Source organism: Zootermopsis nevadensis, unplaced genomic scaffold (assembly GCF_977971745.1).
Source record: "Zootermopsis nevadensis isolate Lab colony 2312 unplaced genomic scaffold, Znev_1.0 Znev_ptg000022l, whole genome shotgun sequence".
NCBI classification, from domain to species: Eukaryota; Metazoa; Arthropoda; class Insecta; order Blattodea; family Termopsidae; genus Zootermopsis; species Zootermopsis nevadensis.
The window spans coordinates 27,397,097-27,424,642 of record NW_028259154.1 but is presented as its reverse complement, the minus strand read 5'-3'; the positions used below and the strand labels follow the sequence as shown (position 1 = coordinate 27,424,642).

At 44.5% G+C, this 27,546-nt stretch overlaps 2 protein-coding genes across 3 annotated transcripts in view; one reads left to right on the top strand and one right to left on the bottom strand.

Moving 5' to 3' along the window:
• LOC110836403 (xylosyl- and glucuronyltransferase LARGE1) overlaps window positions 1-27,546 on the bottom strand; it is a 99,319-nt gene that overhangs the window by 11,255 nt on the left and 60,518 nt on the right. The gene's annotated exons all lie outside the window — the stretch shown is intronic.
• On the top strand, window positions 484-7,955 carry LOC147873072 (uncharacterized). 2 transcript variants are annotated; one of them, XM_087353452.1, is made up of 2 exons: window positions 484-1,622; window positions 5,024-7,955. In XM_087353452.1, exon 2 carries the CDS (start codon window positions 5,065-5,067, stop codon window positions 6,946-6,948), a length of 1,884 nt encoding a protein of 627 aa, XP_087209578.1. In that variant the 5' UTR covers window positions 484-1,622; window positions 5,024-5,064; the 3' UTR covers window positions 6,949-7,955. The 2 variants fall into 2 exon arrangements, with proteins under 2 accessions (XP_087209578.1, XP_087209577.1); XM_087353451.1 differs by having other exon boundaries at window positions 485-1,609.

Below are 27,546 nucleotides of genomic sequence, written 5' to 3'. Positions count from 1 at the left end.
AATAATAATTTCCCATGAAACTCGGGGCTGGTACTGCAACATCCTTTTTGATTTGAGCAGTCTAATTGTATTTGGCGAGTAGTTAACTTTGCAACCTTCTCCAGCCTCCTAATTCATCCCTCTTAGGTCCAAATATTCCCCTCACTATCCTGTTCTCAAACGCCCTTCCTTCGTGTCAAGAGACCAAATTTCACGCCCATACAAAACCACAGTCAAAGGTTCCCCCCCCCCTTTTTAGACATGAGACGAAAAGACGAAAGTTCTGAACTGAATTTAATTTGCTCATGAATCGAGATACCAATTTTGTTCGGTGTTTACTTCTAGACCAACCGCCTCACTAGCATCAATTTGAGCTTCTGTGGTTTTGCGTTATTCCCCTATAGATTTTAGAATTTTTCTACCTGCGCTGAATAAAATAAAATTATGTATAACGTACTATTACCTAGGGCGGGGGGGGGGGGAAATAGTACATCGGGTGTCTGCAGGTTGCTGCGCTCTGGTGGCAGTCGCGTAAACTCTATTCGTGCGAGTTGAGCCGGGAGGGTGTGGGGGGTGGGGGGGTTGTTGCTGAACGCAGTGCCAGGGCTGTGACAGACGGGGTTGGTTTGTTGTTGGTGCAACTCGGTCTTCTGTAGACATGCGTATTATTTTTACCAAACTTCGTATATGTGAAAAATGTCCCCCCCATAAAATACGTCTATAAATGACGGAAGATACCGGTGATTAATACGGAAATTTGACGAAGAAACCTGATTATTTTGCGAATTTAGAACGGTATCAGTTATGTGTGTGCATGCAACTCACTTACTTGCCGCTGTGGCACGCGCGTAAGTGATTCAAGTGATTGTGGTGGCAAGATGACGACGTGCCGTTCGTTTCGGAGTCCTCAAAGCGGGGTAATAATATCGCATGTCGGTGTGCGACGTTCTGCCAGATAAAATTAACCTTATTTTAAGACCCGATTTCACTGCACTAAAGTTTCGATTCAAACAACATTTCTTACGTGAAAAGTATTTCAGCGAGTTGGTTCCTGAATAAAGGCCTCATATCTACGTGTGACGAACACGTAAGTGAACTTGTAGCCGTCAGCAGTGCAGTTTACTTACGTTGATGTGTGTTTGAAAGGCAAGCTGTGAGAAACAATTATCACACAATCAGAGCAACGCCATCTAATTCTACGCTTACACGCCTTAAAGCAGAAATATGGAATCTGTTGAGGTGACTGGGATACTGTGCAAGATCATCAGTAGACATCGATGACTTTGGCAAATTATCTTGAACATACAAGTTGACTGTTTTCTTGTAGACACCGTAAGTTAACAATTTCATTATTTTCCGGGATGAAATTCGTGCAAGTTTATAAAGTGAGTTGTAGTTAAGAGTCAGGAGTGCTTAAAGCCCTCTTCCAGAGAAGGGTTTTTGCTTCGGAGATACATTCATTCCTCGAGCTTTATTGGAACACGAGGTGATGGTTGCGATGTGCAAAGTGTAGATTCCAAACTCTTTTCTTGAAATGAAAGGAAAGTAGGACGGAACTGATCGATGTCGTCATGACTTGATGCAGAGCTCAACTCGTCACTGCAGAGATTCTCTCCAGAAGCCACGACAGGTGAGTGAGTCTTGTACGTATCTTGTGGACGCCCCTTTCTTCAGAATACAACTAAACCTATCGCATGTTACGGAGATCAAACGCGTATCTACAGGAATTTTGACATATTTTAAACATAGACTTCACTGCTCTGTTCGCGGCACTGAAACAGTGGAAAAGACTGCATCCTCCTAAGAATCACTTTCGATAACGAACGAAGACCAAAATAGGTTACGGCGATTGTGAGTCAAAAGTGAACTGCACGCTTTCTGCGAACAACGCGTTGTAGATCCATGAATACAGAGGAAAACAACAATTTGATTGTGGGTTAAAATAATCCGCGTTCCAGCAGAGTTACTCTCCGATTATGTACAGCGCACACGTGACGTGGCACCCGGAACGATTTCTTATTGCGAAATAAATAAAATTCATGCAGGGCACCGATGGACGAGTCGAATGCACTCGGAAAAGATTGCACCCTGGGGTTCTAAATGGTTCTACCCGTTCCCAACAGTTTTCATTCGTCATTAAATAAAAGAAACTTCAAAATGCATTTGTATCTGATCTGCTGTTTCGTTTGCTTATTGAGTGGGACAAAATGGTTTGAAGAGAGCTTTCTCCGTATAAAACTACTTAATACCTGCGATGTATGCAACATTTCTCGAAATCTATTAAACCTGTTCGTGAAACGGAACCTTCTTTTGTTAGTCGAACTGCAGGATCTGAGGTTTTCGCGCCGGTGGGTCCGAAGATGGCGGTCTGCTTCAGAAATCGTATGTTTTCAGTAGATATCATACGTAATACGAATAAGGTGGTCGAGGTGAAATGAGTTTGGCGACTGAAAATTCTGATATCTTACGTATTAATATTATTGTAATCGGTAGTAATTTTCTGTTCGGAAAAAAAAGAACTTGTTGAACACAGGCTTTGTCAACGTCACGTATTCGCACGGGCGCCATATTTTTAAGATGTTACAGAAATTATAGGCACTGACGTTTCGCAGTACCAAATTTCAAGCGCCCAGCCTCCGTGGTTCATTAGTTCTCACGTTGGTCCTCGGCCAGAACTCGGAACTTTGATGGTGTTGAATGTATTTAATTGGCTCAGAATACAATCTTGTTAATTCGTTAATGGTCGTTCGGTTCCACACAAGCGCGATATTCTGACGAGCTGAGTGACAATCAGCTTCTCTTGTATGACACGTACCTCCAAAACTTTTTTATAATGTTTCTACGAATTATTAATTACTTTTACAAAATTAATATCTGACTTCAAGAAAGGCCTATCTGCTTTTAATATCGTTTACCGGCAAAAAGCCAGCGCGCGTATTTTAAAGAGACAGGAATTCATTTGCTTCTGCAACGGAAACGCGAATCCGATGGTTTAGACATTGAACTTGTCCAGCGTTGCAGATTTCTTCTTTAGTTTGAACAGGAGCATTGGAACACACGCGCGCCTCCATTCTAGGATCTGCTGCTTCATTATTTGTTGGTACACATACCAAGTGCATACCCCACGAACCAAAGAGACGCATGAGAGACCGAAACGAAGTCCAATGTGTGTGGTACGTTAGAAGCTGTGTCTCATGCAAGACACGAGTTTCCGTTTAACGTATCAAAACCGAGAGAGAGGGGATTGTGCGCAGAACCCTAGTTGCCTTGCGTAAGTTCCGCGAAATGGTGATCCGCACATTTGTTGCCTTTCTGGATTTTAAAGACGTTCAAATTCTGTTGTTTTCTCCGGCTGAGAAACGAAATCAGTGCCGTCTGTAACGCCGACTGTAGCTGTTGAGATGAGCTCACAATTGTTTCGGCGCAGTGCAGGATGGAATAATTTTTACGCGAAACTTGATGACAGGAATCGACTGGCCGGCCAGTAACACGGCAATGTTAGTTACAGAAATATGGACGGAGCTGAAGACAAATCACAGACCAACTTGAAAACCTAGAGAAAACGTCAGAGGAAATAACGCCGTGGCACATTAAAGGATACAAAAGTCCAGTTCAGACTAAACACTCTAATGAAAAAATGTTTAAGCATCCACGAACATAACGGGACAGAGGATTTCGTACTTGACAATAACTGGACTTCGTAAAGAAGTGACGAAGTTGCGAAGAAGTACGAAACACAAGAACAAAAAGAACTGGTGACAGGAACCTTCATGCCTCATGCCCGTACGAATGCCTCTTCTGTAAATTGAGCGCACACCAGACGTCTTTTAAGTTCCGTTGTTACACTAGCAGGCATTTGGCAGAAATATGTAAATGAGTTGCGAATATTATGGATAGCTTCAAGACCTAGCGAGATATTACCAACGACTCTGTAAATTAAGACACGCATTTGATAGAAGTGATGTATTCAAAATAAAGTCACGTGAATGTTCACTAAACTTGAAAAAGTTCATAAAGTCCTGTTCAGCCATAAAACAGATTGCTCAATAAATAAACAGAAGCTGTGAGCTCGCCACTTGAATTATCCACAAGTCGGCAAATTCCCCTCTCTTTATAGGAAACCGAATATTCATTGCCTGTCACGCCCCAGCACAGAGTTTGTCGCATTTCCATTTCTTGTCAGGTTTGTGTGTGCGTCAACAAGGCGTGTCAGTCAGTGCAACTGGCGGCTGTCTCATTCAGCCAGAAAACTTAAAATGTTGCTTTGCAGAATCCCACTTTGATTTTCAAGTCACTTGCTCCTCATTCGTATCACGAAACAAGAGGTTGGCGAAACCAAAGAGTCTGCGTTCACTGTGATCGTGAAAATCTCAGAGAAAAGCGAGAGAGAGACGTGTAACATTTTACGCTGAGAATTATTTTTCTTTACACAGTTGACAATACAAGCAAGGTTATTTACAACCTGAGAATCCATACACCGATTTCTTCTCAAAAACCTCCAAAACTATTTTTTTTCCTAACGTTCCCGCTTATGTTACTCATTCAGCATCCCTGAGATACAACCTTGAACATGTCTCTCTTCGTTATGCCAGGCCGAACTTTTTTATGTTCACCTTCAGAGTAAATAAATGCCTACTTACACGACCAAATAACGAGTGGGAAAGCTACTAATCTATATTAGGATCTGCAATTAGGATTAAAACATTCTTCGGCTGAATAACTGTATTTCCTGGGTACAGCTCTCGATATCCCCACAAGTACATCAATACAACGATGATAATCCCGTAATATAATAATAATTATTATAATTAATATTAATAATTACTTCCTGTAACATAAGTCGTAAAGATTCAAGTGCCACACAATCATTCTGTTCCCATTGTGTCCTGTGTTTGATTCTGTCTGAGTAATGCATACAACGGATTTGACTAAAACAGTGGATTCGCTTTTGGTAGTTCCCTGCCGAGTTTGCCCCCTGTTCAGAACTGCCAAGAGGGGTCCGTGTCCAGCACAACAGCTAATTCGAGTGGTGTTCTTGCTGCAGGCTCGAGAAGGCCCGATGCTGCAAGATGACGACGTGTGAGCATGGCTACTCCTCCAAGGATACTCGCACTCCTCCTGTTCCTGACCACGTGCACTGCAGCCCCCGACTGGACCGACTGCCCTGCGTCTTGTCAGTGTAAGTGGACGTCGGGCAAGAGGACGGCCCTGTGCCGAGAGGCAGGTTTCACCGCCGTACCCAACACTTTACATTCAGAAATGCAGGTGCTGGACCTGGCCGGCAACGACATTCCGTATCTCACCAAGGACGCCTTCCGTTCCGTCGGTCTCATTAATCTCCAGCGCATCTTCATGCGCGGAACAGGTGTTCGTGAGATACACAAGGACGCCTTCCGGGATCTCAAGATACTTGTCGAGGTGGACTTGTCGGACAACGCGGTGTCCAGCGTCCACCCGGACACATTCGCGGGCAACGATCGTCTACGTGTGCTTTACTTGAACGGAAATCCCCTGACGGAACTTCGTCAGAGACAATTCCCTTCTCTGCCGCACCTGAGAACGCTCGAGATGCAGGACTGCCAACTTCGGCACATCCACACCGACGCCTTTGTACACGTGCCAATGTTGGAATTGCTCGATCTGAAGCGAAACCAGTTGCGCCACTTGTCAGAAAAAGTGTTCTTGCCGACAGTGAAGTTGAAGACCCTGATACTGGACGGAAACCCTTGGAAGTGCGACTGCGATCTGCGCGGCTTCCGGAACTGGCTACTCGACAGCAACCTTTACTCCATCTCGCTAACGTGTTCCGAATCCGACGCACTGACGGGGCGTTTCTGGGAAGACGTCACTCCACGAGAATTTGCGTGTGCTCCGGAGGTGAGCCTCAGCAAAAATATGGTGCAGGAAGAAGCTGGTGGTAACGTGACTTTTCGGTGCCACGTTCGAGGTGACCCCGAGCCAGAAGTGACATGGCTTTTTAACGGCAGGCCTGTCGGCGCAGGCAGCGTCGGCAACTCCTCTTTTCCAGAACAGTTTTTCATTATCGAGGAGGAGGAGGAAAGTTTTCGTGAGAAGTGGACCAACCTGAGCGTGTACAACGTGACGGAGCAAGACGCAGGGGAGTACTCGTGCGTGGCGCGTAACGCACGCGGTGTGGCGAGCAGCAACGCGTCGTTGCTTCTGCCGCAAGTGGTGACGGCCACCACGCTCAGCAAGGCGGATTCGTGGCTGCTGTGGGCCGGCATTTTGGCGGGCGGGGTCGCCGCGATCTTCTCGGCACTTCTCACGATAGCGTGCAACTGTTGCAGGCGACGGAAGCATCATCGCCGGAAAGCCAAGCTCAAGGGCAGCGTGAGCTTCACGGAGCAGGAGAAGAAGCTTCTGGACGTCAGCATCACTACCACTGACCGGCCGTCCGAGGGCCTGGGTTCGCAGCCTGAAATGGAGCTACTGGAGCAGTCTCTCGAACTGTGTGAGCCGCCAGTGCACATCACCATCGAGAGCCACGCTTCTGATCAGCCTGCGGTAGGCGGTATCATGCCGGTGGCCGTGTTTCCTCCGCCCCCCGAATTCTCTACGAGCATTCTCCCTGCTGGCGCATTCGGCAACATCTTCATCTCGGTGTCAGTGAGCCAGGAGCCGACGGCCGAAGGGCAGCGATGTTACCCCGACCTACTGGACATCCCGCACCGTTCCAAGGCGGCCACAGCCAGCGTGAGTGTCGCGGCTCGCCCCGATGCGCCCTACTTGCCCAGCAATCCGGCATCTTACGCCACTCTGCCACGGAGACACCCGTTACTACCGCAGTACGACAACATGGGGCCGAGGGTGACGGCGGGGGGTAGTTCGACGCTGTCCCTCCCCGACACGGATCTGAGCATAGAAAGACCCGGGTTCGTGGAAGGCATCCCACCCCCGCCGTTACCTCCGTTGTGCTCGCCTCTGCCTTCCGAGTATGTGGCTCTCTGAAGTGCAATGGACGTGACACAGCTGTTAAAAGAGTATGAGGTCGAGGTGTCGTCGTCACCTGAGACTTCGTCGACGGAGTTCTGTCGCCAGTGACTTGGAACCCCCCTACATAACGTGAAATTTACGCAGATGGGGCCATGAAATCAAAGTCATAGAGAGAACACATTTATTTTACATTTTAGGGGCGTTCGCAATAAAACGTTGCAAAAATGTGCCTGTCAGCTTCACCATGTCTGTCTGTCTGTCTGTGACAACTCGAAACACGATGAGCAGTTTTTCATGAGCTGTTATATCGGACAGTCCTACTACATTCAGTAGGTATCTTCCAATTCTCGTTCAAATCGAGCAACAGTAGTGGGCATTGTACGTGCGGTTCTGTGGGTAGTGATTGGATGCGGAATCCCCTACTCGGCGAATTCCCAGCCAGAAAGCTCTGGCCTCGTCGGGGCCACTCGCCGAAGTCGAATGTCTAATTCTGGAGAAAAACGCCACAACTTTCCTAAAGTGTTGCAGACGCAGTCGACCATCGGCATTGTGTTTTGGGTACAATATGTGTTTATTCAATATTTGTACACAATTACTGAGAATAGTGAAACATCTTTACAATTCGTTTTAAAGGTAGAGCAGCCTAAGTACGATGGAGATCGCTTTTACGTCCCCAATCCTCTAAAGTTTTAATTCTTTCATTAATGTCGAACGGCGAACAGCGAGGAAGGGCTCCTCCAGCAGAACGCAAAGTACTTTTAGCACCTGGGTGCAACTTAATGTGTGCCTTCGCACTATATTTTCATCTCTTAAAAATATCCGAATGTTTCCTTTCGCTTTTCTTTTTGTAGTGCCAGAGGAGATGTAAGTAGCTTTCATGATTAATCGTTAATATCAACCACTGTTCGTCAATTTGCAGGATCGTCGCTATATTATAATTCTTTAAGCATTCTGTATTATAGTTAAGGACAAGTACACTATGTAACACTAACAGAAATAAAATGGAAAGGCCACTAACCCTAGTCAGTGTTTGGATTTTCAAGCAATTCATCAACCGATCATGTCCGAAGTCCTTACGAGTCACTACGACAACAGAATTTGCGCCCGAGCTTATAACGAAGAGACGCGTGTTGCGTTGCTGAACCCAGGACTTTACAGCAACTGAAGTTTCTTGCAAGATGGCCTGTTTCTTACAGCACCGCGAGTCATGAAAGTACAAGTTTCTTGCGCAAGTTGAAAACTGTACTTCATTTCAAATTCGCTGAGAGCATTGCACGTTCTGTAATCTCTTATCTTCATTGTGAACGGTAATTGTTTGTACCCTATCACATTCCTTAGTATAAATCAGACGGAAGTGGTGTCGGATGCCGTCAGAGACGATCCGGAGTTTATATTATTTCAATTTACGTCATTTTTAACAAATGTTTCGGACGTTTCCTCACACGTGACTGAAAAATTGTGTGTGTGAGGGTCTGAAGTTCCTTTCAGCTGGTGGCTTTCTGGGCAGTCGAGTGTTTCGCGTTGTTTACTCGCCCAAATTTAGAAGCCGCAAGACCTAGAATCGAACCCTGAACCCCTCGAATGTCAACACTAAATAGCGGTCAACTGTTAAATGATTATGTTCTGGGACGCGCTTAACGACACCTGTTTGCTTCTCTCCGAGCCGCGAAGCTGTCAGGAACGAGCTATCTTGCATTAATGAGCATGTTCGCTCGTACTGATACAAATTTCTCAGGCACGCCCAGTCTCGCACTGTGACCGTGTTCACAAATGCCAACATAATAAGAAATGCTTCTCATTTCGTATTCAGCATAAAATGCCCAAACCTACGTCTAGCTCCGGGACATCACTGCTCGCCAACAAACCAGACACTGCCTAACGACGTAGTCAACCTGTTGTCTCGATTCTTTTGCAGTTTCGATGATGTAAAGGTACAAGCAACACCGATCGATTCCCCCGCGTAAACTTCACCCCCTCTCCGGCCTGGGCTGATGTAGGCGCCATTAGCCTCCCCTCCCTCCCACATCATAGGGGTAGGTTGTACGTAATCTATAGGAAACCTCTTACCCTAATAATGCTACCTGCATTAATACTGTATATATTATACCACATTCTGTGTGACATCCTAAATGTGTGCTTCCTGCGAGTGGAAAAGGATTAGATCCTTAATGAAACTTCTGCCGAGCATTTCGTGAAAATTATTTCAGAATTAGATGAACTCAACTCGACAGGAACAGGCGACGCGAAGTTATTACAAATGGTCATAAAGTTTCGTGCTTGTGATGAGGCAGAACTGCGGGAAGGAATATATAATTAATGCAGTGACGTCGTGAGTTACGCCAATGATCGAACCGTAAGCCACCGCAATCAGTCAGTCGTTGAACCCTTTCCAGACCTAGAAAGTGTTTCCGACTGAAAACTACCTCCTACATTTCAATGGATACGCCACGCTTAAATACAGATAATAAAACATGATACATCTGGGAGCAGACAAAACTCCTCTAAACCCCCCGAACACACACGACATATCCGAAAGACACGGAACGGACCACTAGCACACCTTCCAGTCTGTTTCCCCGTCCTCGGCACAGCGTCCGCATTCGTTGTGCTCTGTAAGCAATTCGAAGGCAAGTTGAGAGCAAGAAAAGAAGGTTGCTTGCTTTCAAGTTGATTTACTGCTTTGTTTTGAAGACAAATGAGGCTGAAGACGACGAGTGCCAGAGCAGACGTCGCCTGTGCGACGGAGACCGCTGAGTTAAGTTTCGTCCGCTTTGCAACAGGCCGCGGGTCAATTCTGTCGACTGGATTTGGGGTTCTTATCAAAAATTAAAGCTATTCTGAATACGCACGTGATTACTCAGACGCACTAAAATGTATTTTTTCGCGGACCCGCAACACGGCCTCTTCGAATCGGCAGTGCTGGAACATGTTTTATGCGCTTGGAGAAATTGCTACATGTGCCACTAATGCTCCGACATGCTGATCAGCGAGAGGTGACGATTCCGACATCTCCATGGAGAAGAAACGACGAGGGGAAAACAAAATGAACGAAATGAGAGCCTGGAGGAGGGCGCAAGGAGGTTTTCCTCCTCATCCGTACCGTGAAGAATCTAAAGAGCCTACTTGAAGAGTTGAAAAGTTCCTTCAAATCAGCAAGTGGGCGTAACAGAATTCGTGGTGACGAAATGGTCTCGCGTCACCACTGATGAGAGGAGAGATCACTTCCACTGCACACAGCGCATGAAAGAACTTCGCGGACAAGCAATGGAAAATTAAATGACATCGTCGCCACATTTCTATAACGTGACGTAATACACTGACTTCACGATGAAGCCGTGAATTCATTGCTAAACTAAATAATATGGTCCCGGGCCGATTCATTCATCTGAATAGGAGGCAATTTTCGCTTATTAATCTTTCAATTTTCATTTTTTTTAAGGGCCTACACGTTAACATCCTCGCTGGAATCGTGATTAATCACCAGTATGAATGAACGAAAATCCAGAACCCCCAACCTGGAGGACCGGGTAATTTTTTCAAGGTTCTTGTTAATGCCAGAATATAACATGAAACCCGTGTTAGTGGCATGCCCCGTTGCACGACGCTTGATAGTCGTTCAGCTACTTACGAAGATTCATTATCGTGCCCACAAGAGCCCGGCACTGGGCCCTATCCTGAGCCAGATAAATCCAATCCACACGCTAATTCGTTTAAGCTCCACTGATCGCCCGATAATTTGAATTCATCCGGGGCGAAAGTTTCAAATTTGATCGAACCTGAAGTTTGATTACCGCGGTCGATGGAAATGAGACTTCAGTTTTCGTTTGCGTTAAGTGAAGCGCGTTTCTGTTTAAACCTTGGACTCGGTGACCGCCTACCCGGTCAAGTTTCAGCTACTCAAAACAGTTCATTTAGTTAGATCAGTTCCATTATCCTTAGTAGTGACAGATTACTACGCGCGTAGTATTTTGATTCCTGTTCTCCTACGATGGTCCATTTCTTAACATCCCCGGAGTCTTTACAACCATTTAGTGTTTTACTACGGCCTGAAGGTAGGAACATAACGGAAAGCGTAATAGAAAAAAATTAACGTTTGCTTGCCTTCTTGTATAAATCTCAGGCTGAATTCTCTCTCTGTCTCTCTCCCTCTCTCACTACATCATCAAAAATCAATAGCAGAAGCATCCCAGGAACCTCGTAACATCCAAAACCAGAGCCGGGCGACGTCGAACTTCTTGTGTTTTGTGGGCGCGGCTTGGCAGCCCAAACTTACACCTGCGGCCACCCTCACATTCGAACACCAAGAAACACGTGGCGATTAATTTTATCTAACATTTTGCGAAACTCGTCACTTGTTCTGGCCTCGAATGTTTCGCCTCTGCCACGGGTCCCTTCATACAGACAGAACTTCGCACTGCAGCACCGATGACGGCGCTCTTTTCAGAATCTATCAACTTCCCTTTCATCTTCCAGGCCCAGTTCCGTCTGAAACGTTTCAGGGGTCTCGTCAGCATTCACGGTAGGTGCAGAAAAGAAGTGACCTCCGTGTGATGCAAGACCACGGAATATTTTATGGAAAAGTTCTCGACGGTTTCCTAATATTTCCTCTTTTTCTCGCCACTGCGATACTCAGAAGTGTTTGGAGAATCTTCACGCAAAAGATCCACGCCCTAAAGAGTGGAACAGCTGTGAACGTACGAGAGAGCAGAAATGTTATCGGAATTGCAGGACCCTAAAGTAACGATGTTCTGATTAAAGATATTTTAACTACAGCCGTAATTATGAGTACGTCTCGTCTGAAACAATGTTGGAAGGTCGTGATTGAATAATGACAAGAAATGCAAGAATATGTCAGCGCAGCAACTTCAAGGAGCAGAGAGAAGACGATCATTTTCGAGAAATAGCTGGAAGACTGCGCGAATGTCGAAGTGGTAGAAACGATGGTCGTGGTAGAACGATACGACACTGGGGAATTAGCGCAGCAACGCAACAACAACCACGTGTCTAGTCAAATCCAACCTACGACGCAAATTTGTAGAGAAAATATCTCGAGATTTAGGAAGACGACTTTTCATTATTTCTCTTTTATGCGCTATGAATTTGTTATTGCCGTCGTTCCTGTCCTTTGCTTTCAGGAAGACGACGGAATTGGAAACATTGCAGGACTCTGCTATAATTCAAGAATTCCTCTTTTAACGATAAAGATGGTTTAATGGATTCCGATACTATTGGAGGAACTTCGTGGTGGCTCTGCCCTGACGTCATTGTATTCGAACTCGGAAACAACTTAACCGAAAGTTGGGTATAAGATAAGTAATTATGCTGGTCCCGCCTCATAATACAAATGCCAATGCACTGCTCTCATTTGTCGGAGGCCAAAGGGCACGCTAAAGCTAGCACGATCGACGAACATTAAAACGTTTCTGAATGAAAGACAAAAAGCGTGAGATGAGGACTCGTTTTGTATCAGTAATTAATTATTTTGTCTGAACTGTACTTTATATTGCTTGTATTTTACACGTAAGCCTTTTCGCTCCGTTTCCTCCAACCGTTCCACGTCTCTGTTCCTACAGCGCTAAGGCGATCTACGTCAAAAGCTAAAATATTACTTGTACCAAGCGGTCTTAATGTCTTCTTTCTGAATACTGACTAACTCCCTGGTAGCAGAACCCGCAATGTCCACCTCCCTAAGATCCATCTTTCTTTCAGAAATACAAATCTCCGGTGTGACGATACAACGCACGTTAACGTATCTCAATGCCATTTATGCACGCAGTCGTTCGCGGCACATATTTTCAACGCCCAAGATTACGCGATTCGGCACTTATTAATTATCACGTCCTGAGTACGCGCTTGTCAGGGGAAACCTCGTCGGTCGACTGTCTTGAGACACAAAACCATCCCCCACGCCTGACTTGGCAGCGCATTATAGACTGTGGCGTACTCCTCTTACTTTCATATCCGATACAGTTAACAATTTATCATCGGATTCCTCTTTCAACCATTCTTTGCTACGACGGAGACTGACAGAGCGAACTGATGAGCACAGATACGGGGGGGCAGGGGGATTTTCTATACACATTTTTCGTATTGATTTCGTGATGCGTCACCAGTAAGTCCCCCGGACTTGAACATGCGGCCGATACTTTAGTCGTCGCCAAATTATCTCTAAATGCGTGTGTGCAAATCACCGAGCCTTTTAATCCTATGCAACACGCGTTATTTTAGTACAACATGCTGTGGTGTGGCCAGACTCTGGCTCCTCACTGAGGAGACCCAGACGACTTCAAGTGAGATTACTGGTGGTCAAAGTGACACTCTGGAGGAGATTTTCCTCAGATTTCTTCGGTTCCCCGCGGCTGTGATCACTTCATTGCTCCATACACATCTGTCACCGCCCCACGAGATGCGCGAGAGTCCTGACCTGGGGTCTCACCTCTGACCAGGCCATGGTGATGGTAGGGAAGCAGTTGTACGAGTATTTGTTCTTCCTGCTCGTATCTCTTGGTGCATACCGGAGACAATGAGGAAGAAGTGTTTGAGCCCCGAAACTAATTACCTCATTTCCATTAAACACGTGTGACGGCAACTTTAATTTCTAAGCTACACGAATATTTCTTACATACTTGGTTAACAGACGCGCGATACTATTAAAGTGGAACGAGTAAAAGCCCATGGACCACGCGCGCGTCCTCGATTCGAGTTTGCTCTCCGTAAATGCCACGCTGAATCTGTGATGAGACCAAAACACCGACGAGGAAACGACCGGCTCTCTGAATACAGAATCTAGTCTCAGGGCAGTTGTAATCACTCAGATAAGCTGTGTTTAAGCCTTTACAGTAAGTGGTAATTATATGCACCGCCTGTTTTAACAAACTTTGCATCTTGCGTTTATGGGTTTCGTGTGATTCTTTGTTATTCCTTGTAAAGGTGAGGTGTTGTGTTTTCTTTGCGGTAAGGACTGAATTCTTAGATAATATTTAAGGTAAAGCTAGCAGAGATTGCGCGGTAGGAGAGTTTGCGCATGTCTAAATTCAGGTGGAAGGGGGTAAGATGTGCGTACAACAGCGTGAGGAGCAGTAAGCACACCACTAATAGAGGCTTCAGTTAAATTTACGTGTCGATGCAAGCTGTTCTCTGTGTTTTATTGCCAATTTTCTGCTTGTTCTGTAGAAGGTGAGGGCTTGAATTTTCTGGAATGTTTCGTATATTTTCATAAGAAATGTTTCACCTCTAAATAACTGCAAATAAAGTAGTTTCTAAGTTAGTTCTTTGTTGAGACTAGTGTTTCATGCTGTTGCGAGTCACTGTGGAAATTTTCATGCCGATCACGTGGGTGCGCAATCTTCCCTACCTAATGAGTATAGTTGGCGCTTGCGCTAGATAGGAGAGTTTGCGCAGGATTTTCATTTGTTTCAATGGGAGGAGAGATTAAAATAAACTTGTTCACTCAATTAATTGCAAAATCAAACAAAAATGAAGTGTGTTCTTTGTGTTTTCATCCTATCTACTGCCTTTAACTGTATTTTACATAAGTTAAGGAATAAAATAGCATAAAATGATACATGCAATTCCTAGTTTGTTTTCGGAGCTGTTTTTCTAGCGCACAGTATTACTAATTATTCTTTTGGCATTTCTCCTTATAGGTCATAATGCCAAACGTTTATGTGAGAAAGTCTAATGTGGGGTCTTGGTCAGAGGGGGATTTGCGACGAGCTGTAGAAGCTATAAAAAATGACTCTCTCACCTTACGCGCTGCAAGTAGAAAATTCAATATTCCTGAATCCACCTTGAGAATTAGGCTAAAGAGAAATGTTTTTGGAAAGCCTGCTTTGGGTCCAGATTCGCAACTAGGTGTCGATACGGAAAAGAAATTAGCCCATCTCTGTCGGACTGAGTCCACCATGTATTTTACGCATATTTTACGTGATCTGGAGTCAAACTGAGGATGGCAAACAGTGTCAGCATATTATTCAAGCCTTCTGCTTTGTACTAATTCTATCCTAGTTTCCCTGGTAAGACTTTGTGAACCTTGTAATAGTGACTGGCGGCAGGAGGGAAAAGTCGTCTTATTCTGAAACGTGTCTAAAGGAAGTCAGAATTCCACACCAAGTGTTTTGCCATACAATATATAGCGAAGGAATATCATCGTGTGTGTGGCTGTCATATTTACTTAGAATAGAAGTATTTTATATCTGATAAAGTTATAAAACAATTATCCCGTCTTCCCAGTAAGACATTATATTTTTTAATTATTTTTGGCGCATAGAGCAATCCACCACTGACATTTGTATATTCTTTCGTCTTCTTATCAAGCATTCTTTGTGTGTAGTTGACTTCATCTTTTATACTTCGCGTTTGTTTCACTTTCCTGGTGTTGAATTTGGTCTTGACCTTTCGAAAACAAGTAGGACGAAAGGAAGCTCAGCTCTGAGAATGTGTAAGCCAATGCTTGTACATCGTATCTGAATGCAATAAGAGATGTTTAGACTTCGCCAAAGTCATATCTACCGACTTGGACTTGCTCTACCGAATGACAGGAAGCAGATAGGCACCGCTTATTACGCGTCTCACTAGCGACAGTGGTACAGTCCGTGAAAAATATTTCACACGGTCAGAATTCAAATAAGAGGAACTGTGATCCTCTCAGAACATATTTTGCCATATTTAGCACAGTTTCTTACGTTTTATGCAAGTTAAAAAAAATCAAAACAGTTTATAATAGTAGTTGAATTTATACAGCTTAGTGGTATTTAAATACTCTTGCAGAGAGCTGTAGTAGTATTTAAAAGGGACCGCAAAGGGTTAATATTAGTAATTAAGTACGTTTGTTGTTTGATTCAGTTTGTTGTTTGATTAAGTGTGTTTCTTCTCCTGACTTACAATAGGCCGACTTAACTTTCCTAAAATTACGAAGAATAATATGTGTGCTTTTGAGTATAAACAGTCGGATACAATTATCTATTTATTTTTTGTAATAATAAAACAATTTCTTTTCTTAATAACATTACTATTCATTTTCTGTAATAATAAAGCTTCTAATTCATTTTATAATAACAATTTCTAATAAAGTTTGATCGAAATAAGTAATTCAAACCATAAACCATCTTTCCTACCCATTTGCGCAATCTCACCTACCCGGTTAGGAGAGATTGCGTAAAATCGAATGTCTGAAAAAACTGCATTATCTTATCAAAAATTGAAAAAACAATCGGAATATTGTTCATTAAATATGCCTAACGTACCAAAGAACACATGTGTACACTTATTTACGAAAATAGATAAACATTCGATTTTTAGTGATTTTTTCCCGAATGGTGCGCAATCTCTACTCGCTTTACCTTATATGAGATTTGGCATCTAAGGGTTAGACGTAAAAGTAATATCTGTTTGGAATTGGATTAATAAATGTATTGGTTAAATCCAACAAGCACGGCCTGGTGTAGTGTCGGAATAATAATTTGTGCTATTTTTGCATTCGCTTCAAAAACGCAGTCGGATGGAAAGGTACGCGGAGCAGACTACTCGTTAGCGAACTGCAGCGCTATTACAGGCCTCGAACTCAGGAGAATTCAGATCTGATTAGCTTAACATTACGCTTCGACTGATGAACCGAGGGCTATGCCCGCTGACCTGTGAACCGTTTCGGATTCCCATTCGAAGAGGGTAAATTTTAGGAGTTTTGTGTGAGGACGAGACTGGTAATTCCCTTGTGCCAACAGATTACCTCGCGAGTCCCTCCACGTGTTGGCGTTACCCCTGCTGTGCTGGAAAGCAAATACGTTTACCAAACACCTACAATTAGACCAGGTGCACGCGAAACGCTGCGGTTTCATCTGCCTCGATAGTCTTAATATCCTTCACACCGCGTGCAGGGAAAGCTGGAAAGCCTCTGGCATAATAGAATTCTACATAAATGCTAGTTAGTAATGAAAGTGGTTGTGTGGGTGTGTTATGGTTCATTCAATAGTGTTTAGGTGATTTAGAGAACTATAACATCTGCGTAAAAAAAATCGTATGCCCATTGGAAACGGCTTACACGCACACAGGAAGAAATCAGTCACAAAGGCTGTCGTGCACAGAAGATCTAAACTTGTTGAATCTGGGTACTTAGGGCAAACTTGGGGGGGAAAAACGCAAATTATCGAACAGAGAAAAACAAAGTTAAGAGTTTAAAATATATCTTAAATAGGAAACGAAATTCTCATTATGACGATTATGTGGACAGCATTTAAGGCACTCTGACTTAGTCCAATTAAAGTAATGGATTGAGAGGGGGGGACGGTCAGAATATTGCAAAAATGTGCTGCCAGTCAAATACAAGCGGTGATCCCGTAACTTCTGAAATATTGGTGGCTTTCCTTCATGTGATAAAGGTGTTATCAACAAAAGTCTAAGGGAATTAAATTCACAAACCTTCGGTACGAACTTAGGACTGAGGCCTACCTCGTATAATTATTACAAGGGCCAAGTATTGAGAAAATGTGAACAATAAATGAATCCAACCATTCAGTTGGATGAAAACATTCCCTAAGACGTTGGTCTTGTCAAGAGTTTGAAAAATGTGGGATGAAGATCTACGAAGTACCACGTTATGTTACCTGATCTTAGTGAACAATTTGACGGGAAACAAAATCAAATCGCACAAACCAGAAATATCCAGCATAAACACGCGAATCTTTCTACGTAGGACGGAGTACGTCGTCTGTTCTTTAGTGCTGATAGGGCAGGGGGTGGCAGTTGTGATCTTCCCACCGAACACCCTCGTCTGCTCCTTCTAAAACTCGTTGAAAATGGAGGGTACTTCAAAGATACAGAGTTAACCACTGCTTTCGTTTCGACGATCAAAGACTTGTTCCCTGCGTCAGGACATGCAGTAGTGGGGAGGACAGATGTGATCGTAAGCATTTTCTATGTTGCGTGGATTTCCAGCAAGCCTACTGGCCTACTTTCACGCACAACATTAAATCTGCGGGCACAATTGCACTCTAATGCCGAACTCAACGTTCTTTTCGGAATGAAGTTGCAGTGCGTCCTCATTCGAGGTCCTTGGCCATCCTCAAACCAGAAGACATTCCTTTAAGTTAGCCTGAGATATTTTCCTCAGTACCTTCTTCGATCACACTTCGCGACAACGACTCAATCAATGTTGTGTAAAAATTGCGAGAAAAGTTTTGTCCAAGCCGCTACTGGTTGCGCTGAACCTGGGTTCGGTGTCCACCACCTCGTTCTAAGCAGGATATTTGCTGGCTGGCTAATGACTGATCTTTCGGGCCTACTGAAACTCAATGAAGCAACTATTTCCCTCAAATTAATTTATCCTAGTGGTGCGGCCCCTTCAGGCTTTCAAACCAAAATCCTGTATGCATTTCCCATCTCCTCCATGCGCGTTGTAAGCCCAGACCTTCTTCATTTGATCGTACTAATAATATTTATTGAAGGTCACAAGCAATGGAGTTCATCGTTACAAAAACTTTCTCCGGCCTCCCGTCACTCCGCCCCCTCAGACCCAAGTATTTGGTGGCAAAAAAGGATGTCAAACAGCCGGAGTGCAAGGTGCAAGCAAGAATTGTTCACAGATGCAACGAGAGTTCACCGTCGAAACACTGCCTGGCATTCGTTCCGACTTTATTTGCCAGAATGAGTTTTTCTCGACTCGTCTCTGTCAAACATTAAACGTATTTCAGGCGTCACTCTTGATACACGGGTTGCATAAAACACACGCACGCATCTCTGAATGTTCTGTATATTTTGTGTTTGAGGTTTCAGATTGCAAGCGAAAAAACAAAACACTCTGAACCGCACGGCAGCGATCATCCTCAAAGTCAGTTTAATGTCTAACGAATTTCGACTGCGCGTAGCTTCCTAATTTGTTCCCAGAACTATTTCCCTTTTTGTAGCGATAAACTGAAACATCGCTAAGCCAGCTTTAAAGACTTCTGCAATTCATAGCAGTGGTAACAAAATCGAAGAGAACTATCGCCTCCCAGTGCTTGGCTTCAGAATAGCCTGTCCCTTGGTGATGATCATTTAATCGATACGACAAGCCAACACAGAACAGAAGCCGATTACTGCCGCGGCCTGTCTAAATGCCGTCTGGTAAGCAAATTGTGCGCGATGCAGATTCGCCACTTCCGTCCGCCCACACGAAACATCTCCACTGTCGCTGAATGAATTTTATGAGTTTTCCTAACACTGGTCGACACAGCTCAAATCGGACGTGAATAACGGGAACTTGGTGTGAAGACCAATATCACCACGAGCGAGAACAGCCCGAACAGAAACGTTTTATGCGAAATACACACTTTTCGTAAGTCTCCGAGATGATCTCACAGACCGCAGGGACCATCCTACTTAAATTTTATGGTCAAGGGCGCTGCTTGTCTGCTTCGCATGAAACGTCAGAATTACTGCGCTGATATCTGTCGCGCCCTATTGGGATGACGCAGTTAAGTTAAGTTAAGTTAAGTAAATCGTGTCCTGTGCAGGATCACAGGCTGAGACGAGACTTCTAGAGATCACGACACGCCTTATCGACTGCATTCCATGTAAGTTAAAGAGACAAGTGACCCGATCCTCACATTAAATAAGGAATTAAAGCAAGAAACACAAGTTTGTGCGCGTAAACAAATCAATTTGGTTATTAAAGTTTAATAACAATCTTTCCTTTACTGACTGATACAGCTGATAAAGTAATTCTTTAACTCAAGACAGGCCTGCTCTTTCTAATAATGACCATAAAGATACGAACGAGGTCTCACCGAGTGCAGTTATGATGATTGCCGTGTATTTTGAATTATTCGTGCATGAAGACGTGAAGACTGAATTGGAGCAATTGCTTCTGCAATTCTGTGTACTCGTTTCAGTCCTCGATTCGGTTCATTAAAATTTAGATAACGCTATTCCACGTACGTTATTCCAGACAAGCGGCAGGTGCTGTTGCCAACTTTATCACACACCCCCGGTGGAGTTGGACATTTCCTGAGCAAGAATTTCAATTGCACATGAAACGTTCCGACTACATACAACAAACATCTAGTCCGTTCTTCACGCGAAGGCCTGCTATAAAAACGCCTTGACTTACTGAAACGGAGGCCCACCACCCCACCCCACCCCCAAACATGCGAGGCGCTGGTCGAATTTCGAAACCAAGTGTCTGTCACATGGAAACATTTCAATTCAATAAATTGGAAATCTGAAGCAAAAGTCCTCCCGTGTCTAAGCAGCACTCCGTGAAGGTAAGAGACCACAAAGTGTTAATTTCTGTGTGGTTAGCCTCGCACTCCAGCTGGCAGGAATAAGGAGAACTGAACCCAAGTGCGTCACGTTCACTGACCGAGCTACCTTGGAGAAATACTCAGGCGCAATTTAAGAACAATTGTAGTGCGCACGATTTGTAAAAAGTTAAGGCCCCGTGCGTTCCGCGTTCAGCAGATCGTATTTTGCTTGAGTAACAATAACAAAAATTGTGCGTACAGTCACAAAGATCGTAGACCTGCACGAATCTGCAACGCAGGTTCAGCAATCGCGTTGAAACAAACTCTTGGTATAGATTGATGGAGGCGAGTAAAGCTTTTAACTGAAAGTCGGGAAATGTGCATAAACTTTTTATTTGGCGTTACATAAAAGCCATTCTGTGCAGGCCGGATAAGTGCGTGACAGACACGTATTTGATGTGCATTAGAACGATTAGAACGTTGGTGTGCGACGTGCACGAATATTTTTAAACTAAGAGCCGCTTGTCCTTTGCCTTCTTCGGTCCTTCTTCAGGAGCATTTCGGACGACGACGTTACAGTACACAACGCCAATTATTTCCAATCTAGCGTTCACTGGCTTCTTACAAGTAGTTAAAAGAGTGAGTAAGCGGGCGAGAGATCTCCAGATGACGGGGAGCGGCGAAGCAGGGGGCAACATTTCGGCAGACGCTGGGTAGAAATTGCTCTCTCAGTTTGAATAGCTTCATGAGATGAGGAATTCTAATAAAATGGGTTGACAAAGAAAACACGGAAGTTTAAATAAAGACGTACGAAACAAGAGAGGCGGAAACCAAAACAAAATGTTTTACCACTTTGCGTCTTTTCCTTTAAGGCACAGTGGTAACTATACATACCACCTACTTTAATATCTGGTAACCCTGAATTCTGCCCACAGTCTATTTATAGGTTTGGTACGTTTATCAGAATAAATAGCGATTATTTCCCTAAACAGCATTTATAAAACAATCTTTGTGATGGAATCGCATCGTCTTCTCGAGGTAAGAATTATTTTTCAAATATTATTTGCGTGAACTTCCTGCTTAAAAGCAGTCAATGTGCAAAACAGGCCGCCTCAAACGTGCAGTCTAATATGAACGAGACTAGTAATTTGTGCAGTAATTACCCCTTAAACGTAGGCAAATTTCTACCAGACTACACCGGCGTATTAACGCAGACGACAGCCCCCTCTTCAGACTCACCGCCGTGAAAACCTCAAATCCTACAAGTCTACTTAAGAAATTCACTGCTCATGCTTTCCCTGTCTTGTGGGACGAAAAGAAGTGAACTGCTTTGATTATAAACATAAAGTGTTTCCATCTGAACCTCTGAGATTCAAAATCTTTGGTGTGGGCTATATATATATATGTTTTTATTTCATCCTTCAGTGTGCAGCCTCATGTTGAAATGCATGGAATTTAAAATAAAAACCCTCGGTTGTGGAATTCTAAGTCGTCAGCTGACTGCAGTTCAAGGAGACGGTAATCCCTGCCCGAAATGCTAGATCTCACGGCGCGCTGAATGGAATACCGACAAGAGACAACTGCCATGTGTTTTATGAGGGTAAAATGCAGTCCACATCCAATGCCTTCAGATCCATATTCATATTATCCTCAAATCTATGTCTTGGTATCCCAGATGGGTTCTACCTCCGAGATATTTTTCTGCAACCTTTAATTGATAATACTTCAAATTTTTATGTGTATCAATTCTTTTAACAGCTGGAGACATACAAAAAGGACAGAAGTAACTTACACGTTCAGTCATCACTAGCGCAAATGGTAACCGTGTCCTATCATATAAACTATAGGTTCGCTTTTCAAAACAGGAAATTTTCCATCCAGAACGAGGTGCATACATCGTGAGAAAATGGAGGACGGCCAGTCCTGGCATAACAAACACAAAATGTAAAATTATTACCATACGCGACCACCAAGCTCTGCAGTACCACAACAGCGGGATACTCGTGTTAAAACCACAACACTTAATACCAAACACTTCGTGCAGTCTAAATTATTGCACCACACCCTCAAACAAACAAACAAACGAACAAACAAACAAAGTGTCCACTTACAACTCTCACACGAGACCTGCCCTTGGTGATCACGAGATTTGGCGAGATTGTCACTTGTTTGCTGGCGATGAACTTTTGGATAATTGGTGTCGAGGTGTGATGGGGGGGGGGGCAGGGTGCAGCTTACCACTCCCCTCCCACCGCCCCCACCTCCTGAGCTGTTTGGGAGACTAAAGCCTCGTTCACACTAGTCAAGGCGCTTGAAAAAAAAACTTGAGATGATTAATGTGAACTGAAAGGACTGTTTCGAGTTTCAAGCACATCTTTTTGTTTGACTTGAATAACAACTTGAAAAATGTGAGCTGTAGTACTTGACTCTTAAAGTTTATTGGAACGTATTAAAGTAGCTGTTCTTTTCCCGCTGGTATTACTGAGCAGAACGAAAAGTTATCGTTTTTTTAAACAACACTTCTTATTGTGAACTTTCACAAAATGAGTGATACGTGCTTATATTTGAAAGGTGTTAAATGTTGGGAAACGTTTAAAGCCAAAAGCAAACTGTCTCCGCAGAAATGCGAGAGATAACGGAATGCAAAAACACTTGAGAAAGCTGAAAGGACGAGAGCAGGTGACAACCAGGAACTGAATCAAATTGTGAGAGTGAAGACTGACTCGGGAACAAATGGATTGTGGTCTGACGTCCTCAGGCAATTTTTATGCAATTCTCTATCTTCTGAGGCGGGCTCCTACAAACGTGCATCAACTTCAACAGAAGATTCCCCCAAGTGACTTACGTCTTGCCACGCAAGGCTTCCCGATTAAAACGTGAATTTCCTTCGCACTCTGTGGTTCCTGAGTTTCGCCCGTTATCCGCACATCCGTGACGAAAGAGCCACAGGGGTCCCTCGGACAGCGGTTTGAACACCCCGAGTTTCGCAAATACAATTCCTCGACCGTACAAGTGCTACCGCCCAACGCGGGGTTGTTTCAACAACTATATATAATTCGTATAATCTCTGGAAGCGCGAATGGTTTGCAAATCTGCAGGACTTTGAACTCTCCCGACTTGAGGAAAGGAACGCGAAATGCGTCTGCGACTAAGAGGATTACTCACAGGCGCAATCATTACTTGAGCAGCTTACGACGGCTACGGCGTCTCGACGCTACGGGCCTCAGACATCGAACAGACGGAGCCAAAGCGAGGGTTCCCGGTCTGAAACAAGGCTTGTTCCACAAAAGAACTTCACAGCAAGAGTACATTGTGCTCTGACCAGCAACGCATGCGAGACTTCTGGTCCCAATGCAATCAGTGCTGTTCACACACGAAATGAGGAGTGTTAAAAGATAGACGGACACTGGTTCGACAGGACAGCAGCCTACGGCTGAAGAGATCACAATGCCTCGCCCACGCACACGTCGAAGACAAGCTCGATCTTATAAAACTGTGACCTGCGAGTGTGTGAAAGTGACTGAAAAGAAATGGCGAAGGGACTTTTTCGTGTTTCACAAGGTTCTAGATGTAAAGCTGCAGGATGCTGCGTGATCTGTGATAGCAACTGAAGATTTGCGTGAATTCCTTCATGGCATGGCATAATGCGAATCGAGAAGTGTGACTGTCAACGATCTGGGAGATAAGGAAGTCGGAAGACGCCCCGGGCCCCAAGTTCCGCAAAGTTGTACAGCCCTTTACACGGATCTGCTGAATAATTAAATTTTTAATAAACTGCTTACTCAGTTTCTGGATTTTAAGTTAACTCCTTGCTGCATATTAGTACAACCAAGTTGCAATGTAACCAAGTCTAACCGCTCTATCGGTAATGGTCACATCAAGTGATCATTTTATGACGTACTTGTTACAGAATGGCATCACTAAAACACAAACGCTTCCTTCCTGAATTAAAAATTTACTACTCCATTAGGAGCCGTGTAATCGATTCACTGTTCGTTAACGTCAGTTTGTATTGTTACAAAACAAACAAAAGCAATCTTGAAGAGAATGTTGTGCAATGCAAGCAAGATGCTTCGTGCACCCAAAATGAAGTTCGCTGCAGTTTACCTTTCAATGTTGAGCACATTACAATTTTTCGTGGCGCGCATGCGTACAGCTTTATATGAATGCGATTTTACTGTCGCAAGAATCGCTCTGAGTACCAGCGAACTCCGCGGAAGAGAGTGACTGGCACTCGCAGAACCTGCCAACTATCGTCTCTTCTGTGGAACGCGAAGCTTTGTCACCGTGTTCACAACAGACTGCCCGCCGTCTCTGCCCTCAACCAGATGAGTCCTCCCATCTATGCCTTCCGTCTCGCACTCTTCACTCAATTTGCTACCCCGCGCTCTGGGCACCGAGGACGCCCTCTGCCGCCCGCATTCTCGCAGAAGGCTGCAACCACGACACTCAGAGACGCGGAGTAACAGGAATTTTTACGTTCGAAAAGCACTCAGTGCTAACACTACAAGGCATTTCACTCACTAATGCTGAAAATCTACTGTTGGCGCTGAAAGCAAGCGACGACCTTAACGCGCGTCCCCCTTTTTACATAACACTCAGGAATAACCTCTTTAATCCTACCTGTAGTCGGAAAAGTTATCCCTGAAAATATCACACCGGTCATTTAGTCCAATGCCCCACATTAGCTCTGCACATGCTACGATTAGTCCTGAGTTTTATACCTCTGTTACGAACAGAACACATTCAGGTCCTCGCATAGCTAACAAACGGAACTCGTGAATTCCAGGTGAGAGCAACATGACATCCATCCGCAGACAAGCTCGGTATTGATTGCGCAGGAAACTAATTATCCGACAGACTTCTTCACCAGCGCCGGGTTGGGTTTCGTCTGCTGAGCAGTGATGGATGACACGCCAGCAAAAACAAACAAAAAAAATAAAAAAGTGTAATAGAAACTGGGCTGCATGCTCCATGCGAAGGCAGATACAGCGGTTCGCTGCCTGCGAAAACATGATGAGTGAGTGGGTGAATATGTATCACTCTCCTCAAATGCAGAGAGGAACGTTCGGGAACATGGAAGTCACGAAGTGCAGGCCATCGACGCCTTTCTTCCCGCAGTTCGCTGACGTACCTCAAAGTCAGAACAGTTTCTCTACACACCCTCCGCTTAGACGGACAGTGAAACACGCGACCCGCAAGGGACACACCCTTCAATGATATCGGCGCACGCCCCCCCCCCTTCGGCCAACCGAGAGCCTCACACCCATTTCTTTACGACCGTCAAACATCACGACAAAACCACGCGTGTAAGTCCCGTCTACAGACCCACAGCGCGGGGTTTAACCCCCCGTTTCTAGTCGCTCCAACGCGTGCTACATGCCATTACCTTGATAGCATTTCGCGCAATGCGTTGCATACCATCAGGAACGAGCAATGGACAGATTCGGCTCTCCCGTGCTCGTACGATGCAGCCATCATTTATCTTTGTGTTATTTCACGTGACACCTCAGGTTCAACAAAACAAACTCATTCACCTTCCCTCGAGGTGCTGAGATGTTTATGAAAACACGTCCTGTCATTAATTTACAAATATCGGGGGGGGGGGGGCAGAACACATTAACAATCGCCCTGCTCTGTCCCAATAGTGACAATCAAAATGCTTCCTCTTTAGGTACAGGATTCGAAAACTGATAGTTGAAGCAGCAAGCGCCTCTGAAACGTCGGTAAACTACAGACTACCAGACGACACGGCGCAACATCCCACAAGACAGTCATCTTCAGCAACACTGCTCCCAGTACGAATGACAAAACAAAAAGATCTTCGTGCTTTTCCGAGAGCACCGCGACGTCCAATCCTCCCCTCCTCTACTACGTGATCCTTTCTCATACAAAACATCAGCCGTGCTGCGTGCTACATTCTGCGCCCATCCAGTTTACTAGAACAGAACTGTTTGCTTGCAAGGGCGCGCGTTTGTGGGTAACTGAGCCGAGCTAGCAGAGGAATGTCTAAGGCGAAGGATTCTGAGGTGCAGATTGAACTAGTGGCTGTTAAACGTAACCCACTATGGCGGCGTGACTTCGTTTAGGCAATGCAAACAGACGCCAACGCGTGGATAGTCCAGCTGTTAAATGAGCTAAAGACAGAAAACTGACAGCAAGTTGACATCTGCGCATTACTTCGCGCTCTGAACACTCGCACGTGGCACCGACGGACGAAGAACTCGAGGATGAACGAAACCTAAGCACGGCATTCGCTTTGGACGAACAATCGGCTGAATGGAAGAGAATGCAGATTCAAAGCGTCACGACGCTCTCATCTGCCTGCGCACATTTCCTCCAAAATGAACAGCTGTTAGCGGCAAGCGACTGATGACAGCTCAGCTGCAGAGAGTGGAGAGGTGAGACACTGCTGTCGGCAGCTCCTTGCGCACTACACCGTCCAAGCAAAGCGAAAGATCATTCACAGCGTAAACATAAAAAAGTCGCTCTGACCTCCTTCCTTCAACAGAGACCCGCGGACTTTAACCTCCAAGGAGGAACCGCTCAAGCCCCTCTGGTGGGTCTCAAAACGGGTCTGGACGCGGTAACCAAGACAACATTTCGGACTTATCGGAGAATCAAACTCCGGTCGTTCCGTCCTTTACGAAACACTTTACTGACGGATGACACTGCATGAAAAAAAAAAATTCAAAATTGTTTTTAAATAATCTGTAAAATTCTAAATACCAAATCGTAGTTTATGTCCACTAACATGCAAAACTATGGGAAAACGCCGTTCATAACAAAGTCAAGCCATCCGTTTTTTTTTTACGTGAAACAACGATTTTGTGAAAATTTGTCAGACAGAGAGGCGCCTTAATACGAGATCCGCACACATTCTTTTGCATGTTTTTCATTCCAGCTCTTCGCGAAGTGACATCGACAATGGTAAATGACAGTATGAGAACCTGCGCACATCAAAAATATGGCAGAAGTTATTAAATCGACCAAAAAAGTACACCCGTCCATGGTCACGTGATAAATGACGTAGATGAAGGTTGAATGAAACCTGTAGGATGATGCATGGCCGGTAAGCGGTTTTCTAACTAAACACGTCATAATTTCTAACTCGTAACTTGCTGATACATTCTCAGGTAGAGCCTGAACTCCTCTCGAAGTGGGGAGTAATCGTGCGTAACAAATCAGTTGCTACGACTTGACAGCACTCGAACTACTTACATACCAATAAATTGAAACTGTGAATCGAAAATCTGGAAACAATAATTTTACTATTTGAATATTTATTATTTTGAATTCATAAAAACTGCGTTTCTTGCAAAATTCCTCTCAAACGGGGCACGATAAAGCCAGCCATTGACAAATATAGAGACCACAGGAAAGCTAGAAGAGTAAG

Bases quoted from the DNA above. Each gene is read 5' to 3' on its own strand.
- LOC147873072 (XM_087353452.1), top strand. From the start codon at position 5,065: ATGGCTACTCCTCCAAGGATACTCGCACTCCTCCTGTTCCTGACCACG.